The sequence below is a fragment of the Bufo gargarizans genome, chromosome 2 (assembly GCF_014858855.1).
Source record: "Bufo gargarizans isolate SCDJY-AF-19 chromosome 2, ASM1485885v1, whole genome shotgun sequence".
Taxonomy (NCBI): Eukaryota; Metazoa; Chordata; class Amphibia; order Anura; family Bufonidae; genus Bufo; species Bufo gargarizans.
Genome location: NC_058081.1, coordinates 430,875,234 through 430,893,738, shown reverse-complemented (window position 1 = coordinate 430,893,738; position 18,505 = coordinate 430,875,234). Strand labels below are relative to the sequence as shown.

At 41.6% G+C, this 18,505-nt stretch overlaps 1 protein-coding gene across 1 annotated transcript in view; it reads right to left on the bottom strand.

Annotated features, from left to right (window-relative positions):
• SAR1B (secretion associated Ras related GTPase 1B) overlaps positions 1-18,505 on the bottom strand; it is a 122,686-nt gene that overhangs the window by 70,420 nt on the left and 33,761 nt on the right. Inside the window, exons 2-3 of the mRNA XM_044280919.1 lie at positions 12,551-12,626; positions 4,410-4,529 (exon numbers count right to left, since the gene is read on the bottom strand). Coding sequence (XP_044136854.1) covers positions 4,410-4,529; positions 12,551-12,608 — 178 coding nt within the window. The 5' untranslated portion in view covers positions 12,609-12,626. The remainder of the gene's footprint in view (positions 1-4,409; positions 4,530-12,550; positions 12,627-18,505) is intronic.

Sequence of the window (18,505 nt, the reverse complement as noted above, 5' to 3'; positions counted from 1 at the left end):
GTCCCTGGCCAACACTTTCCAGGTGTGGTCCCCCATACTGGAAAGAAGGGACGAACCCAAAAAAAGTGCAGAGTGTGTCGCAGGAGGGGGATACGGAAGGACACCACCACTCAGTGCGACACGTGCCCCGATCATCCGGGCCTCTGCGTTATCGATTGCTTCAGGGAGTATCACACTTCCATGGAGTACTAAATTTTTATAATCCCCAACAGTTCACTAGAGAACATAAAACACTATGGCTCTCAGACTTTGGAGACACGAAAACTATTTTTCTTTCCCCCAAAAATATTAGTTTTAGTGCAGGCATCCTCAAACTGCGGCCCTCCAGATGTTGTAAAACTATAACTCCCAGCATGCCCAGACAACCTACAGCCATCAGCAGGGCATGGTGGGAATTGTAGTTTTACAACATCTGGAGGGCCGCAGTTTTAGGATGCCTGCTTAGTGTCTCCAAAGTCTGAGAGCCATACATATTGGGCATCGTCGCGTGCGTAAAAGTCGTCGCTATAAAAATAACTTTTGACCAAACGCCTCGGATGAACGGTGTTAAAAATATAAAATAAAAACGGTGCCAAAACACCTATTTTTGGGCAAAATTTCAATTTAAATCCATTTTGCCGGTAATAAAGCAAGGGTTAACAGCCAAACAAAACTAAATATTTATTGCCCCGATTCTGTCGTTTGCAGAAACACCCCATATGTGGTCGTAAATGGCTATATAGCCGCACGGCAGGGCATAGAACGAAGGGAACGCCATACGGTTTCTGGAAGGCAGATTTTGATGGACAGTTTTTTTTTTGACACCATGTCCCATTAGAAGCCCCCCCTGATGTAGCCCAGACTAGAAACTCCAAAAAAGTGACCCCATCTAAGAAACTACACCCCTCAAGGTATTCAAAAGTTACTTTACAAACTATGTTAACCCTTTAGGTGTTCCACAAAACTAAATAGCGAATGTAGAAACAATTTTAGATTTTAATTTTTTTGTTACATTGCCTCAAAAAAGAGTAATATAGAGCAACCAAATATCAAATTTACCCCAAAAATAGTCCCAAAACAACAACCACCTTATCCCGTAGTTTCCTAGATGGGGTCACTTTTATGGAGTTTCTACTCTAGGGGTGCATCAGGGGGCTTGAAAGGGTACATGGTGTAAATAAACCAGTCCAGCAAAATCTGCCTTCCAAAAACCATATGGCGTTCCCCTTCTTCTATGTCCTGCCGTTTAGCCAAATAGTAGTTTACCACCACATATGGGGTGTTTCTGCAAACTACAGAATCAGGGCAACCCATTTTGAGTGTTGTTTGGCAGTTAACCCTTGTTTTACTCCTAGAAAAAATTGATTATATTGGAAAATTTTCCAAAAAATTGAAATTTCATAATTGTTTCTCCATCTGCCATTAACTCTTGTGGAACACCTAAAGGGTTAACAAAGTTTGTAAACCCAGTTTTGAATACCTTGAGGGGTGTACTTTCTTAGATGGAGTCACTTTTTTGAAATTTCTATTCTAGGGGTGCAACAGGGGGCTTCAAATGGGACATGGTATAAACAAAACCAGTCCTGCAAAATCTGCCTTCCAAAACCCATATGGTGTTCCCCTCCTTCTATGTGCTACCGTTCGGCCAAACAGTAGTTTACGACCACATATGGGGTGTTTTTGCAAACTACAGAATCAGGGCAACCCATTTTGAGTGTTGTTTGGCAGTTAACCCTTGTTTTACTCCTAGAAAAAATTGATTATATTGGAAAATTTTCCAAAAAATTGAAATTTCATAATTGTTTCTCCATCTGCCATTAACTCTTGTGGAACACCTAAAGGGTTAACAAAGTTTGTAAACCCAGTTTTGAATACCTTGAGGGGTGTACTTTCTTAGATGGAGTCACTTTTTTGAAATTTCTATTCTAGGGGTGCAACAGGGGGCTTCAAATGGGACATGGTATAAACAAAACCAGTCCTGCAAAATCTGCCTTCCAAAACCCATATGGTGTTCCCCTCCTTCTATGTGCTACCGTTCGGCCAAACAGTAGTTTACGACCACATATGGGGTGTTTTTGCAAACTACAGAATCAGGGCAACCCATTTTGAGTGTTGTTTGGCAGTTAACCCTTGTTTTACTCCTAGAAAAAATTGATTATATTGGAAAATTTTCCAAAAAATTGAAATTTCATAATTGTTTCTCCATCTGCCATTAACTCTTGTGGAACACCTAAAGGGTTAACAAAGTTTGTAAACCCAGTTTTGAATACCTTGAGGGGTGTACTTTCTTAGATGGAGTCTCTTTTTTGAAATTTCTATTCTAGGGGTGCAACAGGGGGCTTCAAATGGGACATGGTATAAACAAAACCAGTCCTGCAAAATCTGCCTTCCAAAACCCATATGGTGTTCCCCTCCTTCTATGTGCTACCGTTCGGCCAAACAGTAGTTTACGACCACATATGGGGTGTTTTTGCAAACTACAGAATCAGGGCAACCCATTTTGAGTGTTGTTTGGCAGTTAACCCTTATTTTACTCCTGGAAAAAATTTATTATATTGGAAAATTTTCCAAAAAATAGAAATTTCAAAATTGTTTCTCCATCTGCCATTAACTCTTGTGGAACACCTAAAGGGTTAATAAAGTTTGAAAAAACAGTTTTGAATACCTTGAGGGGTGTAGTTTCTAGAATGGGGTCATTTTTGGGAGGTTTCTATTATCTAAGCCTCACAATATGACTTCAAACCTGAACTGGTCCATAAAAAGTGGGATTTTGAAGATTTCTCAAAAATTTCAAAATTTGCTTCTAAACTTCTAAGCCTTGTAACATCCCCAAAAAATAAAATATCATTCCCAAAATGCTACAAACATGAAGTAGACATATGGGGAATGTAAAGTCATCACAATTTTTGGGGGTATTACTATGTATTACAGAAGTAGAGAAACTGAAACTTTGAAATTTGCTAATTTTTCAAAATTTTTGGTAAAAAATGTATTTTTTTATGCAAAAAAAATAACTTTTTTGACACAATTTTAGCAGTGTCATGAAGTACAATATGTGACGAAAAAACAATCTCAGAACGGCCTGGGTAAGTCAAAGCGTTTGAAAGTTATGAGCACTTAAAGTGACACTGGTCAGATTTGCAAAAAATGGCCCGGTCCTTAAGGTGAAAATGAGCCCGGTCCTTAAGGGGTTAAATACCATGTTTTGTCCAAACAAAAACCATTGCATGCAACGTCTTTGTCCGTCCGACAGCCGGCATTTGTGCTGGAACAGGTTGCTGGATCTCTGAAACAGAGATGTGAACTAAGCCTTAATTATCAGCTCAAGAAAAAATGCTCACACTATATTTAATCTTCACTCAACCAGTATAGAACGATAAAGGTGATGTATGTAAAGTGTTTGGCCACGTTCTGGTTACTGCTGATCAATATGTTTGTGAGATGGCTATATGGTACATACAAATATAGTCTTTGTTGATACTCCTACCATTTTCTATATTTCATAAGGTATGCCCCCTTGTTGACCAGTTTTTTTGTGCTGTCTGCATGGAGGTCTTGTCCATAAACAGGCTGCTGTGACCAGGAAAATCCTTCAATCTCCTCCATTAAAATGCACTGCACGTACCATCTGCACCTACACTGTTAGGAGTTTAGTGCAGGAGCAGTGTGCTTAAATGGAAAAGGCTGATTGATCTGCCTGGTCACATGACTATCCATCAGTGGCCTCCGTATTTAGTGAAATAAATTAAAATAATAATCCAGGAGGACATGATCTTCCCTTTATCCAATGCACGATTCTTAATAACGTGTTGCATCTGCTTTCTGTGTGCCAGAACTGAAATATACTCCAGCCAGCTGTATGGAAAAACGGAACAGAAATGGAAACTCAACGGAAACAAAAAACGGAACAACAGACTGCAAAACACTGAAAAAGCCTTACGGTCGTGTGAAAAGTTGTAGGTATGCAGTCTGGAGTATTCCTGATGTACAGTATACCCTTGATGGAAGGTTGCAACATATCCCACTGTATAGGCATACAGTGGGATATGTTACCCATACAGCCCCATCTTCCTGTTTTGGCACAGGTGCCCTAGAATTGGCATCATGCAAACACCCCCGAACACTAGAGCTCATGGTGGTGGAGATGCCTAGGGGTCATTTGTGAGCCGCAGAAGGAGTGTGTGGGGTACCTGAAGATTCTGGTTTACTTGACCCCCCTGACAGATATGTTTAATAGACACATACAAATGTCATACAGTAGCATCCATCACCCATAGGATATTATAGCATCCCATAAATATATACTTTTTTTTACTGCATACTTTGGTATTGAGTAGTGCAGTCTACATCACTACTCCTTACATTTTTCTTTGCAGTATACTAACATATACCGGCCAGGCTGAGGCCAAAAGGACATTTTAAATACTCACTTGGATGAAGTGTAGGAACATACTGGCCCATTCGTCCATCTTTAAGCATCTGTAGTAAAGTGGTTTTGCCAGCGTTATCCAACCCTAAAAATACTAATTTTCCATTTTTCTTGTATAGACCTGTAAAACAAAGCAAACAAAAAAACATGGTACATATCAATCATGATACACTGCCTTTTACAGTCAACTATTAATTAATGGCAATAAATAATCGTAGTCACATTTGTTAACCATTTTATTATGTCACATTCTGCCATAGTGCACTGAAAAACTGGTATTTATAGCATAATGTGTCACATTTCTTTATATTTCAATTCTCCTTTAAAATTATTACAGCTGTGTCCCTTTAAATAGCTCTAATAAAATGGAACCAATAAACAATGGAAAAATGGCATTAGTGAAATGGTCATTAGTTCTGGCATGCCCAAAGAGCACAAAAGGGGTTGGAAATTGGGTCAAGCAGTGGAGGTAAGGGTTGAAAAGGGGCTCATGCACACATTGTGGACGTTATGCGGGACCATTCATTTCAATGAGTCTGCAAAAAAAAAAAAACAGAAGTTACTCTGTGTGACAAGGATAGTACTGTTCTATTAGGGGCCAGCTGTTCCGTTCCGCAAAATACGAAATGCACACGGACTTCATCCATATTTTTGAGGATCCGTTTTTTGCGGACCAAAAGATACATATGGTCATGTGCATGGGTGCTAAGTTAGATCATCTGACTGTCTGACTAAGCTCACTGGTTGTTTTGTAACAGCTTCTCCCTGTCTCCCTGCCTCTATATTATGGACAATAGCGAGCGCTGACTGCGAGCGCTCCTGCAACTCCAGGTACCTTGATATGGAAGGATCACACACCTTCAACACTTACCACACTGAAAGTGTAAAAAAAATCAGGGCAGAATACTAATATATATATATGAGATAATGTGGATACGTACACTTAAGCCAGATGGCCTAAATACAGAATGTAGATGGGATTTGTGTGGATAGGATGTGCAGTTTGTTTATCTGACATGGGGGGATTCGATCTGTCTTGTCTGGTATGGGGGATGTACAACAGTGCTACTATAGAACCAACTGATTTGTATCTCCATTTTCTGATTTTTACAGAATTTCTGGGCAGGCCAAATGGCCCTTCGTCTACTTTTAGTGGGCTATGCCATTAATGGATCCGTGGAGACTGTGAGTGTGGCTGTGTCAACCATATGAAGATCAGGTGGATCCCAGTGGGTGCTTCCGGGGACCTGTCACGGGATGCATGATGTTAGTCTGGATGTAACCAATAATAATGACTAGTGTCATAATTGGTGATGGAAGTGCGGAGAAACTGGCTATTAATCATGTGGTGCCAGTTAGCATGAATAGTTCACACCACGGTTTAGTGCATGTAGATGGGAAGGGTTTATTCCATTGTAGCTGCACTAGTGAGTACGGGTGGTTTTTGGGGAGGGTGTCCGAGGGTGGCGCTACAGGTCCTCGGTTTGACCTATGGGACAGCCGTATGACCTGAGTGCTGAGCAGTGGTTGCCACTGACAATCCAGTGCAATCCCTCGGCCCCCCTTCACCCATTGTGGTATATATGATGATTGAGTACAGTTATGTGACGGTCCGGATGCCCCCACTGATGTCCTTACCGGGATGCAAGCATCCCAGGTTGCCATAGCCATTGGCACGCTGTGTGAGTGTAGCCGTGTCACATGTCCTTACTCTCCTCCCTCCACTGCGACGCGTACGATGCGCTCCACGGTGTGACGCTGCGCTCCAGGGAACATGAGGTGCGTGGCATGAGCCGGGAGGAGGGGGAGGACTGTCTGGCCCGGCACATGCGCACGGCGGAGATGGGGACACCAGCACTCACAGCCACGTTAGAACCATTGATGGTAGGCTCTACTATTTTAAATTCTATAGGATACAGCTGTATCCTTCTTAAACGTCTTTTAACCCTTGATATACACTTAGCACTTTTGTATTTCGCTTAGGATAGACCCGTGGTTCCTTTATGTTGGACAATAAGGGATATAGATATATGTATAGGAAGCACTTCTTGCACTGTATATCATTGATCGCATAACCACTGGAAATATGTTTTTTATATTTTGTATTCATATGGATTTATTGTTACTGTGGATTTGACACAGAGTATCATGTGACGTAACACTGATGTAAATCATGTGATTCTATTATTGCTAACATGTGAATTCACTAATTGCACTGACTTTTGGGTATATATACCCTGTATTATGCACTGTTGTTGGGGAATAAAGTTTTGGGGTCGTCACCTTGTCACCGAAATCTGGAAGTGCTGCCTCGTTCTTTGGAAAGTATATATATATATATATATATATATATGGATATTCCTTGGCAAAGCTCATCGCGTTGCTAAGAGACACTTCAGAGCCAGTTTTTCTTATACAAATATACAAATTCACTTGATAAAGAATATTAGAAAACTTTCCTTACACATTACAAAAAAATAAAAATGTAGACACTTATTTTAATGGCTGTGCAGTTGTAAGGGTTTCCGCACAGCCATTAACAATGAAAACCAAATAAACTATGCAGTTCTAATTAGTTGCTGCTGAGGCTCATACTCCATGAACAGTTGCTCCATGTGGCTGTACTCTAAGGCCTCTTTCACACGGGCGTTGCGGGTGACGTGTGGGAAAACATGTGGGTGCGTTGTGGGAAAATGCGTGATTTTAATGCGCTTTGCATGCGCTTGAGAAAAATCGGCATGTTTGGTACCCAGACCCGAACCCGGAGTTCTTCACAGAAGTTTGGGTTTGGGTTAGGTGTAGGTTTTATTCTTTTCCCTTATAAAATAATAGCATTCTTAATACAGAACTCTGAGCTGTGTGTGCATATGAATAAATGATGCTGCAGCAAGGAATGGAAATTTTAAGGTGTATGAAATAAGAAGGTGGAGTAAAACATTTTATTTTATTTTTTATAATGTGCATTGGGATTTTAATCATTTCTTGGGAGATTTTTAGTTGTTTTTTATTTGTGCCAAAGGTTTTGATTGAGCTCAGCACTCAGGCTCCTCTCCCGGTGGCTGGTTAACCACACAGCACGCTGGGAGTACAGGGAGAGAGCTCACTGACATCATTGACCATGCTGGTCAGTAAGCAGGAAGAATGTAAACATATTTCTTTATATATTAATACATATTTAATCTATAATAATTGTATTGCCCCACTTCTATATGAGGGAGCAGTGTGGGTAGACGCCTGCCAACTCCCAGCACATCCCATCTCCTAATACAGCACTGTGCTGTTAGGAAGATGGATGTCCCTTAGCAACGGCTCTGAAAAAAATTGATGCTAAGGGACATTTCATCCCTAGTTTTCTCCCATAAATAAAGGTTTTCCCTAAATAAAGTATATTAGAAAATGTTCCCTATAACTGTCCCTACCCATTAGCAAAAAAAGCCTATTACACTTCAATGGCGACCAGTTTTACGGTTGACAATCAAAGACATTTGTTTAAACTATCAGGTTAAAATGGTTTACATTGAAGAAGATATCTATAAATTACAACAACTGTATGTTTCTTGGTCTTACATCACAATGTACAATGATTATGCAAACGCATAGAACTAAAAAGAATTGTGATACATGTTATGTTATAGTGTTAACTTGTGACAAAGGCCATTGAAGACAATTGAACGTTATTGATTATGAGGATAAATTGCTAAATGTATGTTTGTTTTGAAGTGTTAGTACACATTGATTTTTAATATAGAGATAATTAGATGAGGTTAACGCTGGGTTCAGACCTGAGCGTTTTACAGCGCGTTCCTACGCGCTGTAAAACGCACAACAGGCAAGAACCAATGATTCCCTATGGGAATGGTTCTCACCTGGGCGTTTTACAGCGCGTACGATCGCGCTGTAAAACGCCCGACGCTCAAACAAGTGCTTGAGCTTTTTTTTGGGCGTTTGTCGCGCGTTCCCGCACATAGAAATTCGGGAACGCGCGACAATGTGTGAACGCCAGTCTTTGTATGCGCGATTGTAAACGCCCGTACAATCGCGCATACAGAGCGCTCGTTTCAGAACGCTCAGGTCTGAACCCAGCGTTAGGGTTTAGCAAAGTATATTTTGCTTTGGCAGAGGACCTCTATGGTTCCATTGGAAAGTTGTTATTTAAATGCAGTGTTAGACTGACAAAAGTTGTAAGGACTTTATATATATATATATATATATATATATATTTATAAGTTCAAGTCCATATTCCTTCCCTAAGTGCAGGTTGTATCTGTCTAGCATAGCTGGGACTGACAACCTCAGCAGTGTCCAGTGGCTGCCCAAGTTAATAAACAGGTGTGGTAAGACACACCTTTCAGTGACCTGCCTACCACTGAACAAGATGCCTGCCATGTTGAAAAATGCCATGCTGCTCCCACTACTGTTGTCAGCAAAGGTAGTCATCTGCCAAAGAGCTCCTGCAGTGTACTAACCAACCAGCAGGGCTGATGACCTGCAGACCAGTGAGGGGAGAAGGCCCCAATGTCAAAGCTCTTCCCACAGACAAGGTTATGGACTGTCCTAAGGCTACTTTCACACTAGCGCTAATATATCCATCATAGAGTCTCAATACCGGAAAAAAATGCTTCTGTTTTGTCCCCATTCATTGTCAATGGGGACAAAACGTCACTCAACAGAACAGAATGCTCCAAAATACATTCTGTTCCGTTTGGTTGCATTCTCATACCGGAGAGCAAACCGTATCATGGGATGCAGAGCAAAATGGATCCGTCATGACCCACAATGCAAGTTAATGTGGGCGGTTTTATCTGACACAATAGAAAACAAATCTGTCCCCCATTGACTTTCAATGGAGTTCATGACGGATCCGTCTTGGCTATGTTACAGATAATACAAAGTTCATAACTGATGCAGATGGTTGTATTATCAGTAACGGAAGCGTTCTTACTGAACCCTACCAGATCCAGTAAAAACGCTAGTGAAAGTAGCCTAAAACCCTCTGAAACACGCATTTAGGATGGTGATTACACCTGCAATTCCCTCATCCATCAACACAGAAAAAGGAGGGATAAGAGAGTGAACTTCAAAGTTATAAAGAGCTGGAAACAACATATTGTGTTGCAGCACAAAAAGAGCAATGCAGTACAGTTGTAACCCCGCGGTCCCGGGCGCCGTTCTCAGCTGTGACCTGTGGTCGGTGCTTCCTATGTCACCGCTCCGGTCCTGGGCTCTGTTTCTGTTGGTGGTATTGGTTTTGAGGATTCCACTCCACAGCTTCCACTCAGCCCTGAACACAGCATGAGGTCGGCTGGTTCATGTTACACTGCTCTAAGTCGGAGCGCATCACTCCCTGGGCTGTGTGGGTTAGGAAAGATGACCTCGCTGACCAACCCTGGCTCTCCTGCAGGTATTTAAGTGGCTCAGCCCTCTTCCCAGGTGCCTCAGTGTCAAGGTCCTTGAGTTTGCTGGTTCCTGATACTCTTGTGTGCTCCTGATTTATACTTCGTTCCTGGACTCTGCTTATCCTTTGATCCCTGACTGCTTGCCTTGTCCCTGCCCTGACCTTTTGCTGTATGAGTACGTCTCTGCCTCATCTTTTGGTACTGAACTGTTGCTCCTGGTAATGACCCCGCCTGCCTGACTACACGTGTACTTCTGGTACCTACCCAGTTATCTCCTGGACCAGCTGCCACTGCCTTGGGGATTGATCTGGAGTAACCCCTGGCAACTACCCTAACGGCTAAAGTCTATCCTCACCATCTGAGGCTCTAGTGAAAACCAGGTAGTTGCTTAGACACGCTCCTCCAGAGTATAGCCAGTCAGTGGCACAGTGGGTTCACACCCGCTCATCCGTGACAACGGTGCACAAAACACCAAGAAATAGACAATTGACTTTGCACCAGAGACTTTGGAGAAGATTTATCAAACTGGTGTAAAGTAGAACTGGCTTAGTTGCCTATAGCAACCAGATTCCACCTTTCATTTTCCAAAGGATTTGTCAAAAATGAAAGGTGGAGTCTGATTGGTTGCCATGGGCAACTAACCCAGTTCTACTTTACACCAGTTTGATAAATGACCCCAGTTATATCCAAGAGTATCAGAATTGTAGTGGATTTGTCCAGAAAATAGCAAGGTATGGACTGAACCCGGTTTGGTCCGAACTTTTTCACTCATAATTAGATCAATACATATATTGTCATACCAGTTACATGGGAATGCCATATGCATATTTTCCTGAGAAACAATGTTTCAGATGATGTACAAAATTAGAGGGATATGGATGTACAGTACGCCACTTATACACCTCTATAAGAACTCTACAGGTCCTTCTAAAAAAATTAAATTTTCTGTAATGTACTGATAAACATTAGACTTTCATATATTTTAGATTCACTACACACAACTGAAGTAGTTCAAGCCTTTTATTGTTTTAATATTGATGATTGTGGCATACAGCTCATGAAAACCCAAAATTCCTATCTAAAAAAATTTGCATATCATGAAAAGGTTCTCTAAACGAGCTATTAACCTAATCATCTGAATCAACTAATTAACTCTAAACACCTGCAAAAGATTCCTGAGGCTTTTAAAAACTCCCAGCCTGGTTCATTACTCAAAACCGCAATCATGGGTAAGACTGCCGACCTGACTGCTGTCCAGAAGGCCATCATTGACACCCTCAAGCAAGAGGGTAAGACACAGAAAGAAATTTCTGAACGAATAGGCTGTTCCCAGAGTGCTGTATCAAGGCACCTCAGTGGGAAGTCTGTGGGAAGGAAAAAGTGTGGCAGAAAACGATGCACAACGAGAAGAGGTGACTGGACCCTGAGGAAGATTGTGGAGAAGGACCGATTCCAGACCTTGGGGGACCTGCGGAAGCAGTGGACTGAGTCTGGAGTAGAAACATCCAGAGCCACCATGTACAGGCGTGTGCAGGAAATGGGCTACAGGTGCCGCATTCCCCAGGTCAAGCCACTTTTGAACCAGAAACAGCAGCAGAAGCGCCTGACCTGGGCTACAGAGAAGCAGCACTGGTCCAAAGTACTTTTTTCGGATGAAAGCAAATTTTGCATGTCATTCGGAAATCAAGGTGCCAGAGTCTGGAGGAAGACTGGGGAGAGGGAAATGCCAAAATGCCTGAAGTCCAGTGTCAAGCACCCACAGTCAGTGATGGTCTGGGATGCCATGTCAGCTGCTGGTGTTGGTCCACTGTGTTTTATCAAGGGCAGGGTCAATGCAGCTAGCTATCAGGAGATTTTGAGGCACTTCATGCTTCCATCTGCTGAAAAGCTTTATGGAGATGAAGATTTCATTTTTCAGCACGACCTGGCACCTGCTCACAGTGCCAAAACCACTGGTAAATGGTTTACTGACCATGGTATTACTGTGCTCAATTGGCCTGCCAACTCTCCTGACCTGAACCCCATAGAGAATCTGTGGGATATTGGGAAGAGAAAGATGAGAGACGCAAGACCCAACACTCTGGATGAGCTTAAGGCCGCTATCGAAGCCTCCTGGGCCTCCATAACGCCTCAGCAGTGCCACAGGCTGATTGCCTCCATGCCACGCCGCATTGAAGCAGTCATTTCTGCAAAAGGATTCCCGACCAAGTATTGAGTGCATAACTGAACATAATTATTTGAAGGTTGACTTTTTTTGTATTAAAAACACTTTTCTTTTATTGGTCGGATGAAATATGCTTATTTTTTTAGATAGGAATTTGGGGTTTTCATGAGCTGTATGCCACAATCATCAATATTAAAACAATAAAAGGCTTGAACTACTTCAGTTGTGTGTAATGAATCTAAAATATATGAAAGTCTAATGTTTATCAGTACATTACAGAAAATAATGAACTTTATCACAATATGCTAATTTTTTAGAAGGACCTGTATTACTACTCCATACAAAACAGAGCTGCATTAGGACTTAACCATACATGGGATTTGCAACATGATAAACCTGCCATAACTTTATGTATACAATTTCCGTGTTATGTCACAACTATGTTGATTTTGTACTGACATTTATGATTGAAATTACATATTTAGTAGTTCCCCTTCAGTTTGATATCAATCCAACATTGTTCATAGGTTAACAATTGTAATCAGAAATAACAAATATTGTTATTGTATCCCATAAACTTACCTAGAAACTGAAGCACACTGCTGAAACCACTGTATATCCAGTTGAATAGAAAAGACATGTTGAATGCTTAGAAGGTCTGTATGGAAGCAAGTAAGATCTTATGAGTTGTCTAATGTACTGATTCCAGAAATAATTTAGACATGAAGTATTAGATGAATAAGAACAATATTTTATTGCTGGGCAAAAAATACTTTATTCTGTCATCAGATAAGGCTACTTTCACACTTGCGGCAGATCCGGCAAAAACATATGCCAACTGATGGCATTTGTAAGACTGATCAGTCTTAAAAATGCCTGATCAGTCAGAAAAATGCATTGAAATGCCGGCTTTCCGTTGTCATCCGGCAAAATGGATCCGGCATTTATTTATTTTTCACCTTTTTTTCGTTCTGCGCATGTGCAGACCTGAAGGATGGATCGGGCATTCCTATAGAAAAGAATGCCAGATTCAGACAAGTCTTCAGTTTTTTTCGCCGGACATAAAACCGTAGCATGCTGCGGTTTTATCTTTTACCTGATCAGTCAAAATGACTGAACTGAAGACATCTTGATGCATCCTGAACGGATTACTCTCCATTCAGAATGCATTAGGATAAAACTGATCAGTTATTTTCCAGTATAGAGCCCCTAGGACAGAACTCGGTGACGGAAAAGAAAAACGCTAGTGTGAAAGTACCCTAAAACAGAAAAGGTTAACCATTTCATAACTGCAGTGTTTACCCCCTTCCTTACCAGGCAAATTTTTCAGTTTTAATCTAATGCAAATAACAATTAAATTTTTCAGCCATCTTACATATTTGATATTAGGGCATCTTTTCATGGGGCATCTTAGACCTTTCCTTTCTGCCATTAGATGGCAGATATAATATCCTTTCTTATCAATATTATCTTATATAATATTTCCTTTCTTATCAATTTCTTTTTTAATACAGTAAGTTTGTACCATGAAAATGACACTATTTGTGCAATTTATCTACTGGCTGGGCTCACTGCACAACTTCAAAGGACCAGAGCACATTTTTCTAGTGCTAATTTTATGGCACTGTACTGCCAGTACAGATGTTGTACAGTGCCAAAACTCCTGAAAAAGTGACTTTTTTATGTTGACCCCTAAGGTATCTTGGGATAATATGGATATTTGAAGCTTTTGCCAGTTTTTTTTACATATATTTTTTTTCTAAATGCATGCGTTTGTATATGCATGCGTTTGTATATCTTATGCACAAAAACCCAGCTATAAAATATATTGCTAAAATTAATACTTATATATTTTAATTTTTTTATGAAAGCAAAAGGAAATAAAAATGTCTGCATGTTTAATATTTTACACACACAAAGTTCACTGTACTATTGCTCAAACGAAGAAATATATTTATTTTATAAATTAAAAAGGAGAAAGAAATGTGTGTACGTAGTCTACTATACTATTGTTGAACTAGTAACTATGGCTATAACCTTTTTATTTTGTATCTTCTTTATTTCATGATTTATTATTATTATTTTTACTTTTTAGACATGAATAAACCCCTTAGTGCCACAGTCAGGGCAGCAAGGAGTTAGTTCACACACTGCAGGCTCACAGTTAACTTTACAGCCATCAGGGAACACTCTCTCACATCAAGAAGAGTGTGCCCCTGCTGACTTTTTAACTTTACAGAGCGACGAATAGTTGTAAGGGTACTTTCACACTAGCGTTATTCTTTTCCAGTATTGAAATCCGGTAAAGGGTCTCAATACCGGGAAAAAAAGCATCAGTGTTGTCCCAATGCATTCTGAATGAAAAGCAATCCGTTCAGTATGCATCAGGATGCCTTTTTTGTTCTGCCCCTTGTGCGGTAGAGATGTATTAATGCCGGATCTGGTACCAAGTGTTTTGGAAATTGCCGGATCCGGTTTTCTGGTCTGTGCATGCGCCGGGATATAGGAGGCGCTAGTTTCTCTTTTGATGTTTGAATACCGGATCCGTTATGTCAGGTGATACCGGATGAGACGGATCTGGTATATTACCGGATCAATCAGTTTACGGTTTGCCGGATCCGGCAGGCAGTTTCGTTGCCGGAACTGCCTGCCGGATTCTAACAACGCTAGTGTGAAAGTACCCTAATACCCTGTTACAGTGAAGCCATGCAGGAAGTCCACTTAGGCTGGTCCCTGGGATACTTACTGTGATGCAACTGTTTAATGACAATGTGGTCACAGAGATCTGCAGCGCCACAAGGTGCCGCAGATCTTATGAAACCAAAAACAAGCCTCAATATGCAAAGTTATAAGTCTGGGCAAAAGATTGCAAACCAATATAAACCTACAATGTTGTTGATCAACAAACAACAACAAAATGCCCAAAATAATCAAAAATATAGTTAATTTTATTATAATAAATACATAACATATAATATACATAAAAATAAAGATAATGGAGAAAGAACCAGCAGAAAGGCGCAGGCCATAATCCACTGGCCTATGCCGCTGTCACCCACCAAGAGATGTAAAACATGTCAGGCACACAAGTTGTACATACATAAATAATCCAGTCACAGAAAATGATATCAATGATAATATGCAGGGCCGTCTTTAATATTGATTGGACTCTGGGCAAAAATTTACTTGGGCCCCCTGGATCCCGCCTTCCCACACCTTAGCAGGCAATCACGCCCTCCACCACAACACACACACAAAAAATCCACACATCTGGTAGAGTACAGTGAATGACTGTAAATACTTCCAGTTCTGAAGACTCCAGCGGCTCAGGATCAGTGCTCTGGGCAGCTGGGCTCAGGCTGGAAGTGGGCACCGCTCTGCAGGAAGGAGACCAGGGCTCGGCTCACCTTAGTGTTACAGTGCACCCCAGCACTCCACAGTATGCAGTATAGCACCCTATAGTATACAGCACCACACAGTATGCAGTATAGCACCCCACACTATACAGTACCCCACAGTATATAGTAGAGCAGTATAGCAGCCCACAGTATACAGCACCCCACAGTATAGCACCTCACCGTATACAGCACCCCAAACTATACACGATACAGCCCCCCACACTATACAGTACAGCAGTATAGCACCCCACACTATACAGTACCCCGCAGTATATAGTAGAGCAATATAGCAGCCCACAGTATACAACACCCCACAGTATAGCACCTCACCGTATACAGCACCCCAAACTATACACGATACAGCCCCAACACTATACAGTACAGCAGTATAGCACTCCACAATATACAGCCCCCCACACTATACAGGCCCCCCCCCCCACAGTATACAGCCCCCCACACAGTATACAGGCCCCCCACACAGTATACAGGCCCCCCACACAGTATACAGCCCCCACAGTATACAGGCCCCCACACAGTATATAGACCCCCACACAGTATACAGGTCCCCACACAGTATACAGCCCCCCACACAGTATACAGCCTCCCACACAGTATACAGGCCCCCACAGTATACATTCCCACACAGTATACAGCCCCCCACACAGTATACAGCACCCCACTATACAGTAGTTTACAGCATATTAACACAACAGCCCCTGTCACCTTTTTCTGATGTAATCTTCACATAGCTCCACAGTTAACTTCTGCAACACTCCTGGTAGGACCTGTGATGACCTCATAGCCATGTGACCAATAATATTGCTAGGTTACTGGTCACATGGTGATGATGTAATCTAAGGTCCTAGATCACATTCACAGCTCTAACACAGTACGATGCCTGGACTCAGTGTCGGCAGGCATGGCATGGCAGCACCCCCTGTGTAGCTGACAGCCTGACACCCGGGTCAGTGGCTAGCAGGGCTCAAGAGGCAGCTGCCTTGGGTTCCCCAGGAGCAACTGGGCCCGGGGCAGCTGCCCCTTTTGCCCCTTGGTAAAGACGGCCCTGATAATATGGCTCAATAGATAGCATAAAATAATCATCTAAATAAATAACAGTCCCAGAGGGAGCAAAACTCTAAAGTAAGACCTATCACTCAGATAGGGTGATAGAGATGATAGAAACAATAGCCAAAGACAGAGATTCAGCAGAGGCTAAGTTTAGAGACAAAAGAGAGGATTAATCCCTCAAAGAATAGCAGTGCAAAACCCTATGGTTAAAGGGTGAACTGAGCCAAATAGGAAATCATAGTTAAATCAATGTATACCGCAAGACATGATGGGGGTGAAAAAAGCAGCACGGGTCAGGGTAGGAACCTCGACGCGCGTTTCGCCTCAGCTTCGCCGGCGTTTTCAATTCCGCTATTGAGATCCGTTATAGGATCTCAATAGCGGAAGAAAACTCTTCAGTTTTATCCCCATTCATTGTCAACGGGGACAAAACTGAACTGAATGAAAGGAGTGCACCAAAATGCATTCTGTTCCGTTTGGTTGCGTCCCCATAGCGGACAGAAAAAAACAATGCAAGCAACGTTTTTCTGTCCGCGATGTGGTGCAGAGCAAGACGGATCTGTCCTGACACACAATGTAAGTCAATGGGGTCGGATCCGTTTTCTCTGACACAATAGAAAACGGATCCGTCCCCCATTAACTTTCAATGGTGTTCAAGACTGATCTGTCATGGCTATAGAAGATATATTACAACCGAATCCGTTCATGACGGATGCATGCAGTTGTATTATTGTAACAGAAGCGTTTTTGCAGATCCATGTCGGGTTCAGATAAGAGCTTACCACCACCATGCAAATAGTTGTGCAGTAAAATGATGCAAAAGGTTAAGATTTTCAAAACGAGTGTATAGTTGTTCTAGTAAAATAGATGCTGTAAGAAATGTATGGAATTCTCTAATTTTATTTTAAACTATTATTGGACAGTTGCTATACTATGAAACTATGGTGTGTGATAGAGAAATTAAATTGTGAAACAGAGGGGTTTGCATTACTTTTTCAAACCAGGGCAACGTGTGCCATATTATTCAAAATGTATATGTCACGGCGAGAGGCCCAGCCTATTCCATATCTGTGTGTTTATTACTGAAATTGCTTGCAGATTTAATAAACACATCACATGAAATAAAGCTATCTAACCTTAATCCCTATTACATTTTGTATAGTGCAACAGGACACGTCAACAATATATGAACACCAGACCATGAATGAAAGATTTAGAATTTAAGTCGAATTTCGGCAGCTGTATTGCGGCACAGTTACAAAGAGTAAATTTGGATTTGCCACGGATGTCACTCAGGTCAATTTACACAGCAGTTTTTTTTTCACAGCATGTGGAATCTTATCCACTGGTACTGTAAAATGCTGCGGCATTGCTGCATGATCATTCACAGTGTATTCACAATGTATCTGTCTTGTGGGAACATATCCTTAAAAGGGTTCTATACCTCCTATGGGAGGGTGCTTGAGCAATAGAATCGTAGCCTGCTAGTTCCTACAGAGGAGTGTTGTATCTGTTTGTTTGCCCTTATATCGTCCCTGTCCCTAAATATGGTTTTGAATTATCTCCTGGTGCTTTGCACAGGTGTCTCTTGAACTCCATGGGTCCACTGTCAATCATACGGAGACTCCTCCAGGAGGTAGTCGCCTGGTGGTTCCACCGCAGTGAAATCCAGATGCCTGTGCAGGGGTTTAGGGGGGAAAACCAGAGGAGTGCCAAGATAACACCCTTATGAGTAGCCCAAAGTCAAATCTGTTGTTTTACCCAGAGGTTTCACATCCACTGCCATAACAATTTACTTGTGTAAATGGGTCCTAAAGGTCCTATTACATGGGCAGATTTGGTGTACCATCGCTATGCCAGTGCTTCCCCTCTTGCTTGCTTGATAGTCCCTGAGATATCAATGACACAGAGGATGACCGGTGTACCAAACACACTATCCCCACCCAGAGTGTTCTGAAAACCTTACTGGCATAAAAATAAAAAGCATTTGTTAGGATTAGAGAACTGGATTTTCACATGAAAGGTATGGTTATATTTTGGGGCACCTACCCTACATTGTAGTATGCTTACA